The 11685-nt window shown below is 40.0% G+C and overlaps 1 protein-coding gene across 2 annotated transcripts in view; it reads left to right on the top strand.

Annotated features, from left to right (window-relative positions):
• Window positions 1-1678: 1678 nt before the first annotated feature.
• Window positions 1679-11685, top strand: part of mpped2a (metallophosphoesterase domain containing 2a) — an 82888-nt gene continuing 72881 nt past the window's right edge. The window contains exons 1-2 of one of the 2 annotated variants that reach the window (XM_042490869.1): window positions 1679-2252; window positions 4664-4951. In XM_042490869.1, the coding sequence (XP_042346803.1) occupies window positions 4839-4951 (113 nt within the window). In that variant the 5' untranslated portion in view covers window positions 1679-2252; window positions 4664-4838. Of the gene's footprint in view, window positions 2253-3146; window positions 3615-4663; window positions 4952-11685 lie in introns of those variants that run through there. The other variant, XM_042490875.1, reaches the window with a different exon arrangement.

Raw genomic sequence — 11685 nt, 5'->3', positions numbered from 1 at the left:
ATTTCAGGTCAGTTTTTGCACTGAATTAATGTACAGTGTTTCAGGACGGGAACTTTGATGCTAAAATAAACAGTAAGCTCAAGTCTGGTGTGCAGGAGCTCCGCTTATTTCAGTAAATCCAAAATAAGAATGCATCTATCCATTTATTGTAGAAGGATTTCACTATTAGTGTCTATCACGACCAAGACAATCAATTAGCTTCAGCATGTGTGCTGGTTTACAAATAAGGCGGTGCATGCTGAGTTCAAGGTGCAGCAACCACAATATTGAATACTGCATAAGATTTCATGGAAGAAAATCAATAACCTTCTTATTATGCCATGTCATGAGGTCTGGTGTAAACATAACACAGTGAAACCTTTCTTCAGGCAAACCGAAGAAACATAAAGATGGAAGACACTGAGGGTATACAGTCAATTTATAAGCCTGGGTGGATGTTTCTGTTCTCAGTATCGTCATGTGATGAAAACAATCAAGTGGGTGGATGCTAGAGGGCTTACTATTTGATTTGAAAACTCAAAATTTAAATGCACCTAATGTTTTAAACAAAGATAACGTGCAAATAAACCTAGTTACAGATGTTTTAAATTGTTTTGGTACCACTTTCTAAAATGTGACTCTTTATAAGTGCCTTATATGTTGTAACTAACAGTTTATTATTGATTAATAACTTAATAAAATCACTTTAGGAAACTGTATGTTTATCTATTCACCTGGTTTTGTACTGCATTTTAATTGCATGTTATGCTTGCTTAATGACAGTGCGTTACAGTTTTGTCTGCTGTGTATTGTAATTTATTGATGTTTATGCTGCACTCTTGGCCAGGTTTAAAATCACATGAAGACACACACATTAAAACACACACACATAGATATACTGTGTATATATACACAGATTCAAAGATAGGTAGTAATCCCTGAATAAGAGAGTCTTTTGGTTGCCATGTTGGGAAAAATCCCTTAGACTGGTGTTTATCCAGCAAATGTTACTGAGTAATCCCTTATTCTGCTTTTCTAAAGCCATCAAAAGTGAATCTATGAGTTTATTAATAGACAAAATATTTGACAACTTAGTTGTACATAATCACTTTATTCACTCACACAAGTACGTAGACACTTCACTTCATACACGAATTTAAAGCCAGTCAATTTAATAATTATAAGTTTCATATTAAATAAAAATAAAAAATCAACTGCTTCCTGCTTAACTTTAAAACCAAGATTGTCATCACTTTTCTCGTGCTGCTTACAAATGCCTTTCACAAGTGTTTAAACCTTTGAACCCTAAATTGTTGTTTTCTTTAAATAATGAGAAAAATACAATGAGCAACTTTGTAAGAAATGTTCTACCAATATCAAGAAATTAGATTTAGAAAATTATTTTTTAATGAGAAATTACCCCAAAATTAGCATGAACTTAATAAAAAGTCCAAGAAAATTACCTGAAAATTAGCAAAAAGGAGAGTAAAACAAACAAACAAGAATGACCTAAAAAAATTGCTTCAAAATTGTAATGATATTGTCACATAATTTTAAATGTGTAGTAATGACAATTATAAATATAGTTTTCTAGACATTTTCTCTAGCTTTTCAAGTTACTTTCTTCCCATGCTTTTGAAAGAAGTAAAGCCAGTGTGTTCAGGTTTCAAGGGGTTAAATTAACCAATTTTGCCCCAGTGGTGTGCTCGTTGTATCTAAGCAGGATGGTTTTATTTTCGACGGTCCTTGAATGCAGCACGGAGGCAGCGCGGGATTGCGCGAGCGCCCTCCTCCTCCCTCCTCCTCGCGCCTCGCCGCGCGTGTGCCCGCCGGTGAGGGCGCGCGCACGGGAGGTGGCGGGGGGTTGTGCTCGCTCCTGCTCTCTCTGCTCTCTGACCCCAGTGGCAGCTCCGACTCACTGCACTCCGGCTCCCCCTCCGTCGGACCGAGGCTGCTCTCTCTCTCTCCCCCGTTGTCTGTCAGTGTCTCTCGCCCTGCTCTCCGGCTCTCTCCCCCTCGCTCTCTTGTCTGGTTTCTTTCCACAGGAGCCAGCCGAGGTCCCGCCGGGTCGAAGGTTCTGCCCTATCCGCCCAGACTGCCGCAACCCCCGGACGGCCGCGTTCGAACTACCCGCTCTCCTGCTGCTGCCGCATGGACCCGCGTCCCTCCGCCGCTGCTGCTGCCGCCGCCGCCGCCGCCGCGTAGAGGGCGACCCCGACCCGACACTCTTTCTCCGGCCAGATAAAAACGCACAAAAACCCCACACGACGAAGGTAGAGCAACCTTTCCGCTTTGCTTTGAGAACCGAGGAGGGAGGGAGGGAAGAGAGAGGGGGAGAAGGGGAGGGAAAAAAAAGAAATTCCTGACACAAAGCCGTCGGTTAAAAGGTGGCTTGTCATTTACGAGGACGAGCAAGAGGTTAGCGCGTCGGTGCCGTGACACTGACCACCTTTGGGTGTTTTTTATTATTCCAGGAGCAGAGTTCAGGATTGCACGGACCTCCTTTCTTTTTGTGTACATTTCTGCAAGCGGTTAAGAGCGAGAGGCGCATAGCACACATCGTGTACATGCATGGTATCAGAAAGGGTCAATTTATTCGCCTTTTACTCTCTCGGCTTCCCGGAGTGATTTCTCCTCGTGAAGTTAGCTATATGGTGTGTATCTGCTCTGTGTATCCAAAGACAGGCGGCTGACAATGTGTGTGTTTGTGTGCGTGTGTGTGCGTGCACCGCCGTTATAGAAAAGCAGCTCAGTGTGAAGCTACAGCCTGCATAATAAAAAAATCCACTGCCAGGGCAGGTTTAGCAGGCTAAGCTACAGTGCTAGTTGCTGCTACTGTAGCCACAAGGTAGAGACAGACAGGCGAGCAAGACACACACTCACAGACACACACACACACACACACACACACACACACACACACACTGAATGCACACGGCGAGGAGACCGTGAAGCATGCTGCACAAAAATCGGCCTGCATTTGCAAAAAAGAGCACATTTTCCGAAAAGCAGCAGCGGTAGTTCAGGTTTTAGTTTGCCTTTGGAGGAATGATTGTTGAGGTGAAGCGTGTTAAATACTGGGAAATTATATAATTTTTGATCTGCAAACTTGTTTCTTGTGCAAGATTCATTGGAGTTATAATTTCATTATTATAACTTTGCAATGTAAGTTCTTGCATTTTGTTATTTGCAGGAATTGAGTTTACCTACTTTTTTCTAGCTTGGCATACATTTTTTCTGACTTTAATACATAGCAATTATTACACGAAGTACCATTCAGCTGACCCAGAAAATATAAATCAATGCTTTTGTGAAAATAAGACACTTTTTTACTTTGAATTGGTAGGCTGTTTGCCTTAAGATATTCAACAACTGGAGGTCACAGCTTTTTTTCCTCTTCTTTTTTAACTCACCGCTGCATCACAGGATTTAACCATCAAATGAACTCTGGAGCTGCTGATTACCCTCCAAAAGAGATGTTAAATTGAGGGCTTTTTTTTCTTCTCCTACTGGTGGCTGCATCAGGAGGTCGGGTATAAAAAGCCTGTCAAGCCCACAGTGGCCACTTTACTATCAGTCAGGGAGGTCAGGCAGGAGGGAGGCTCAGGGGTGCAAGGAGACACACAGCGAAGCCGGTGAGTGAGCTCTTGAGATGCAAAAAAAAACACTTGTTTTGCAGAATTTTAGCTGCTTTTCCATGCAGACTTTATTTATTTATTTATTTTACCTTATTTAGTATTTATTGCATGGTTATACAAAGATGCCCGAGCAGTTCAGTTGGCAGATTAATTGTTGCTGGTTCATTTTAGAATTAAAGCACCAGGCCTGGAATAACAAGCAGAACTTTGTGTTATTTTTAGTGAGTTTTGTTGGTAATTTTCACTAATGTTTTGTGCATGCATTGTGAAGAATTTCTTATTTAATTGAAGGCTTTGCAACACATTCGATCACCAGCAGAGAATTTACGTGCAGCTTTTATTTTGCTTGGTTGAATATCAACGGGCTAATGCCTTAGAGGCCATGCCTGCAGTAATTTTTACATTTGAATATATTAGTTTGTATTAAAACCAGCTGGGTTATGAGCAGCAGAGCAGCAATTAAGAAATGTGCCTTCCAGATTGTAAACTGTCGCCTTAAGAGTCCAGTGTTTAGTTTTTGAAAGAATATTTATTCACTTTACGATAAGCCATGCTGATTTAAAAACAAAAAAGGAAGGTTGAATGAATCTGCTGATTATATTTAAGCTGCTTCACTGCATTTTTCTGATTAGGATTTTTTTATTTTAATGAAAAATAGTTTGAGCTCTTTCAGGAATTCCAAAATCAAATTGTGACCCAGCAAAAAAACAAAAGAAGAAATCATTTTTTATTTGTGCTCCCTATGATCAAACGTGAACACTGTAATTGCAGTGCAAAGTATTGATCACAATGTGCTTTGTGATTAAAAAAAGATAAGGACAAGATCGCCTCCCTATTTGAGTCATTTTAGCTCTTCAAGCCGCCTGTTTTTGTCTGTGCATTTTAATTTTTGAACAGTAAAAATGTGTATAAATCCACTAAAGAGGTTTTTACTTTCTTCTTACATAAAAAACCTTTAAACCAGTGTATTCAGGAGTGTGTGCATGCTGTGTGCTCTTTTCTACAGCAGCTGATGTGTGTGTGTCTCTTTGCTCCTGTCTGTGCAGACTGCAGTGTGTCGTGGTCGTGTCAGTCGGCCGGGTCGCTGCTGCTGCTCCTGCTGCCGCTGCTGCTGCTGGGAGACTTCCTGGGCTTCTTGAGCAGCTCTGAAGGATGACCGCTGCACGGCTCGCTGCTGAATCCCGGTGAACGAACGGCGTCTCATGTCCAAACGGCGGAAGGATGGCTCATGGCAAAGTGACCATCACGGTGGACGAGTACAGCTCCAACCCCACACAGGCCTTCACACACTACAACATCAACCAGAGCCGCTTCCAACCTCCACATGTCCACATGTAAGTCTCACACACGCTCACACACACGGTGGATCGCCTGACATTTAAACTAAAATCAGATTAAGAAATAATTATTACTAGCCAAAGTAAATTGAGACATCTTAAACAGAAAAATGTAAAACCTGCAACTTTTAATTATACACACATCCAGGTCTGTTTGATTATTTATTTTATTTCAGATTTGACATTTTGGTGGTTTAAGGCTAGTTTTGTTTGGAGTGTTAAACAGAGTTCATAATATGTAATAATGCAGACTCTGAGACAGACTTTTAGACATTTTGAATTGCAACAGGAAGCCAATCAGAAGCTTTTTTGAATCAGAGTCTTTGTTCATACTTTGATTTAATTGGCTCAAGCTCAGAGAATGTACGGTGGCCATCGAGGACAAACTTTGACAATAAGCAGATACCAAAAACTGCACAAACAGTTCTGTGTAACATTTGAAGAAAATAAATGTTGCTGTTTTGAAAAAGTTTGCAGTGAGTGTGGGAGGTGAACCACATAGATTTTAAAAACATTTACACACTTAAAACTGAAATGCTTTTCGTGGTTCACACAGATTTGAGTAAAAGCTTCTCTGACTCAGACGTTTTTCCTTCCTGTCGTGCATCGCGGACGGCTCGCCACTGTTCCCTGTGAGACTGTTATCATTTGTGCCATGTTGTCATTGCGGTGCATGAACGCTTTGTCCGCATTAGGGCGCTCTTTTTATTTATTTATCAGACCAGTTACTTAGCGTGGCTCTTGTCTGATGCGGTTACGCTCTGCCTCTCATTAGTGGGTCAGAGTGCTGTGACCCGTCAGCCCCTCGCCACGCACACACTCATCACAGCGTTGTGTGTTTTATCTGTGGACAGATATTCACAAACGGCTGCATGTTGGCATGCTTTGTGCCTTCTTCCAGTTACAGCAGTATTGAGCTTTTCTAAAAGATTTGTGAGTGATTGTTGGTTACATGCACGGTGTGCTTGAGATATTTTCATTCGCTGAGAGCGTTGTGTGAACAGTTGAGCCACAGCAGGGACAGGAAGCGATTGAAGAAGAGCACCACAGTGCTGTCTGTCTGCTGTGGATTTGTTTGTTGCTTCATTTTATTTTGCTCTTTGATTGAACTTTGTTCTTTGTTGGGTAATTGTGGTTTGATTTGGCTGTTTTAGATTATTCTTTGGAGAAAAGCAGACACACATTTCTTCTGCCTTTTACAGTTTCTCTTTGGCTTTTTCTGTATTACAGCTTTATGTTTTCTCAATGATGGAATTCCAACTTCAATACGATATCTTGAAAAAAAAATATCAATATCGAGTATTTATTTTCAATACCAAGAGGAAAAATGGACCGGTTAAAAAAATATGGATTTCTGATCACCACAGGTTTTTAACTGCGGAGATCCTTAAACACTTTTTCAGAAAACAGCAACAGTTTGTAAATTTTTGCCCCCAAGTTGAGCTCCTGCATCTCTTGTTACATAATTATGGCAATCTCTGATCAGTCTGAAATTAAAAATAAAAATGATGCAGCATCTTCAGCATTCCCACAGTCATTAAAGCCTGGAAAAGTCATGGAGTTAGTAAAAGTTTTGTTTAAGTATTCTTCCATGTATAACCTTTCACATAATTTAAGGAAATTGCAAATTTATCTTCTGTAGCTGTTGACGTAACATAGCTCTGATATGTGTTGATGTGTGACGTTACATTTACTGGCATGTACGTTTCTCCTTTTTTGCTTGCTGAGATTATTTTGAGCAGAGTTTTAATCTGATATGTTTGACAAACGGCAGGCAAGTGGGGCAAGAAAAAAATATTTGTTATCGTGAGTCCTAGGAAAGTCGTGGAAAAGTTTGTCCAGGAAGATGTATGGGAGCCCCGAAGTGGAGAGAGACACGGTACAACACTGTACAATCCTTTCACGCAGTCAGTCTTTTGTCCTGGAGCGCGGTCAGGTTGCACGTGTACTCAGATCATCGTGTTTTTTGTTTTTGAGATGGAAGTGAAGCAGCATCGCGTTTTGAGCCAGTGGCGGCCGGCAGGGTTGACACTCAGAACAGGAGTTTATGTTACATGTCGTGCGAGACACTGTGCTCGTGCAGATATATAAACATCATAAAAGAGACATTTTTAGACAGACAGATAAGAGCGAGAGGAGGATTTGGGCTGCAGTGAATGATCTGTGCAGACTGAAGAGCTGAAAACTGAACCAGCCGCTCTCTCTTACTTTGGGGAGCAACAACATCTGGCAAACAAGTTGGTTTTTTTTTGTTTACCTCAAACATGCAGATTCCCACAGTTCTGTCTGCATAATCATGTTCATGTAAACAGGATTATTTTGGGGAGATGGTCATATTATGGAGTCGTGTAAACAGCTGAATGGAGACTCTTACCTTCCTCCTGGTGTTGGCAGCATTCGCCTGATTGTGCCACTGTGTTGTTTTGGGATTCCTCAGCTGTGAGCAGGGCTGCCAGCACAGCGAGCGTCGGTGCCTCGAGTGTGGAGACGAGGTCACCTCGCAGTTTGTGTTACGTCAGTCCATTTTTAATGGTTGACAAAGACGGCGATAAATCAGGCCAAATGCTTCAATATGAATCAAGGTTAAAACATGCCAGACAGCACAGGATTCACCAGAGCGAAATCTAGGTTGATGTTTAAGGAGGCTGCTTCAATTTCTCCTTTTTTTTTTGACAAGGCAAACAAATGGTGCAAACAGTATTTTCTGACTGTAAAAGACGACAGACTTACCTCTGCAAGGTTTTATTTTTGCTGAAATTTTGCAGCTTATTTTTGGATTTATTACTATTTTATGCTTCTGTGATTGACAGATTTTGTGTTCAGATTCCTGGAAAGTCTTGGTATGGTTCATCTCAGCCTTTTATTCTGCAGTGCTGCACCAGTTGACCTTAAGCGTAGCGTAGAAGGCTGAAAAGCAAGAGAACAACCTAACATTAAACTTCTATGTTGGTTAACAGAGAAACAAGCAAAGTGGGAAAAGAAATCTCTGCCTGATTGTGAAGAGGAAAATCCTGAAAACGCTTACGTTCCTAAAGTGGAACATCATCTAAAGCACATCAATATAAAGCACATTTCATACCTAAAGGCAAGCCAAAGTGCTTTACAAATTACATGGGTTGCACAATTAATCGAAACATTATCAAAATCGCAATAGGGCCAAGCGCATTATACAAATCTCAGGAGCTGAATTTTTTTGAAGATGGAAAAACTTTTCCCAACATATAGCTGTAAATTAAGCACTGTGGTGCCACAAAGATGTATTTCAGATGTAAGGGGACATGCTTGTTTGTTGCAGACAAAAATTACATCCTTATCTTTTTTTAAGGGAATATGAAAAAATTATTGTTAACACTAAAACCTCAACTCACATTGCAATCATAATATCTGCCAAAGTTATTGCAATACGATGCGTTTTGTATATCATGCAGCCCTACTTAGTTTTATTCCAGCTGGCAACAAAAAAGATCAGATTGTGAATGATATTGTAAAATAAGTAGCTGTTGATTATTTTTTATTCAGTAAAAAGGATGTTTTAACAGTCAGCAGAAGTGAAAACAAGATCTTTGAGCTTCTGTTGCTCTGACAAACACAGCAATGAAAAATGAAACAGTGACACTGTGTTTGACTGCAGAACTGCTGTTAAAATTCCTGAAACTTGGAACAAATATGTATTTCTAAATAACCAGTTTTATGTGTATTTTTACCCATATTGTGCTGTCCTGCTTTTTCTCCATTTTTGCCGTGGTAGTTTTTGGAGGTGAAGCCGCTGTAGGAAGGGGATGTGTTGAAGCCGTGGGGCCTCTCAGCAGATATGTGTTTGGATAAATACATTAGGCTGTTTCCTGGCTTCCACAGAGCCTGCAGTGTTTTACCCTGCCATTCTTAAACTCAGACTGGGAACCCTGGACACACACACACACACACACACACACACACACACACACACACGCACACATCTTTAAGCCCATCCCCCCTCTATGTTTAAGTGCTTATAGAATACGCGCTCTGTTCTGGGAAAGTAAAGGCTTGTTTAGATTTGAGAGATAATGATCCGACTTTCTTGGGGGGTTCTCGCTCGCTGCATCCACACTATTTGGACATAAATAAAGTCGTTGCTTCTCTGACAGCAAAGAGAGAGCAAGAGTAAAAAAAATCCAAGTGAGGGGGTTGCCATTTGAAATACAATCCCTGCTCTAATGTTTTTGCCCCCCTAGACAGAATATTTAGATTTCTGTGATGGAGTACAGCAGCGCCTTTTGTCTGGTGTGGAAGGTATCGCTCTCTGAGCTTCGTATGAAAACATGCACGCACGCACAAACACACACAGGCAAACACACATTGGCAGTTACAGACTAATGCTCAGGAACGTGACCCTGAAGTCAAAGTGGGCTTTCTTCGGCGCATGGGACGTCTCTGTCTGTCTGTAAGTGAGCGACAGACTCAGTCCGGTCCTGTTTGTATCTAGTTTATTTTTCTGCGCCGTCTGTGTTTTCTTTTTTTTTCTTTTTTTCTTCCCTCGGCCCCCTCATCGTCGTCTCGTGAAATGAAATGCTCAGCAACTTGGAACATATGCTTCGAGTTGGGACACTAATGGCTTCAAATCCAATTTGAGCAGGATCTGGGCCAGACTGCGGGAAGGCCCGACACACAGACGCAGACAGACAAACTGACAGAGTTGAAACTAAAAGGACTCAAGACTGGAGATCTGGGGATTTTTTAAGTTTTTTTTTTGTGACCCGTTAAATAGTATAAAATTGTCTTCAATTTTAAGGATTCATAAAATGCCTCAAATCCTGTCATTGAACTCAACAGTTTTGATATTCACAGTTGAACTTAATTGCTCTTAACATTTAATTTCCTGAGGCTGTACTTTCAAAGCTTTAGAAAATCAGCTGTAATGTTTTCAAAGAATTTCCTGTCAGTGGTGGTGGGTGATATGGCTTTAAAATAATATCACAATATTTCATGGTATTTTTGCGCTAATTATATTATTGATGACATTACAAAATACAGAAAAAAATGTATTATTAATTTCAAGAACATACAACTGCAACAAAATAAATTCATGTTCTTGATTGTTTTTGGTTTTTTTGTTTAATTTAGTTAACTCTACTATTTTAAGCGTCTCTCAGTCTCTTGAAAGGGGCTACATAAATCCACATTACTGCACAGTCAAACAAAAGTTCTAAGTTTGTCGTAAAGCTTCGTGTCGCCGATTCTTGGTGGGCATGACAAGAGGAGCCAACTGATGCCACACCACTGAAGTCGCCTCCCTTTTTTGAATTAACTCCTCTATCGTGGAGCCGGTAGCAATTTCACATTCTGCTTACTTTTGCTGTGTGTTATGATATGACGCTATTATCTTGGTAGCATTTTATTTTATATCATAATAAAAACTATACTGGTAATATCATGAATGATATGATGTAGCAGACCCCACCAATTACAGTGAAATCCTAGTTGGGACTCAACCGATGGTTATTTTTAGTCATCAGTGTCTCTGTTGATTGTTTTTTTTTTTTTTTTTCAATTAATGCATAAAAAATCACGAAAGTGCCCATCACAAATCAAGTTTTAATATAGTCTGTTTTGTCCTGCTATCAGTTTGAAACTCAAAGATATTCAACATACATCGATAAAAACAGAGAAAAGCAACACTTTACTGCATATTTGCTTGATAAATTGTGATTAATTATCAAAATTGTCTGCAGTTTATGCTTGTTTACAGCACAAATCTTTGTAAATATAAAAACTTCATTATTTTAACCAATCAAAAATAAAAATAAGCAAGTACGTGCTCATAGCAATAGAGCTGCAATGATTATTTGACTCATCGGTTAGTTGTCTATTATTAAATTAATCCCCAACTAATTTGATAATTTATTAATTGGTTTGAGTAACTTTTGTAAGGAAAAAAAGTCTGATTTTTTTGAGTCCAGCTTCTTAAATATAATTTTTTGTTTCTGATTTCTTTACTCCTCAGTGGCAGTAAACTAAATATCTTGGGGTTTTTGGACAAAACAAGACAAAAGGATGTTACCTTGTAAATACCGACTGACATTTTATCAACCAAACAACAAATCGAGAAATCAAGAAAATAATCAACAAATGAATCCACCATAAAAGTTATTATTATTTGCAGCCTTGTGTAGAGTTGAGGGAGCAAAGTAATCCAATCCTAAAAAACATGAAGTTACTCATGTGCACCACATTAGATTGTGCACGGCCCATGTTGTTTGTGGTTTATCTTGATCGCAGATGTGCTGGCATGTCTCGCTCGATGACTTAACTGCATTACGCCATTAACGCCTTTCAAGTGTTAATTTATTTAATTCCCACCGGACCCGCGCACCAGACAAGCCAACACAACTGTGTCAGTGGAGAAATCCGACTTCCCCGGTGCTGCCAGGGTCAGTGATGGGAGGTTTATTCTGATGCAACAACAGTGTTTATCTTCTCTCTCCATCAGGAGGGAGTGGACTGTTATATTTCTGTAAATATGTATAAACCAGGATCTTTTCTTCTTTTTTTGATACAATCAATAAACCCTGCTAATGTTTGTGATTATGTTTTTATGTGTGGCTTCAGAGACACAATGTCAAGAAATGTCCTGGAATTTGTGACAGTGCCTAACAGAGAGCGACCGGGTCCGCCAAGTCGCACCAAGTTCTTCTAAGTAGCACTTGTATATTGGGACTCTGTTGAGTTAGGAGCTTTCAGAGCATTTTATA

Source organism: Plectropomus leopardus, chromosome 1 (genome assembly GCF_008729295.1).
Source record: "Plectropomus leopardus isolate mb chromosome 1, YSFRI_Pleo_2.0, whole genome shotgun sequence".
Classification (NCBI taxonomy): Eukaryota; Metazoa; Chordata; class Actinopteri; order Perciformes; family Serranidae; genus Plectropomus; species Plectropomus leopardus.
The sequence above is the reverse complement of the archived record's forward strand: the minus strand, read 5'-3'. Positions and strand labels throughout refer to the sequence as shown.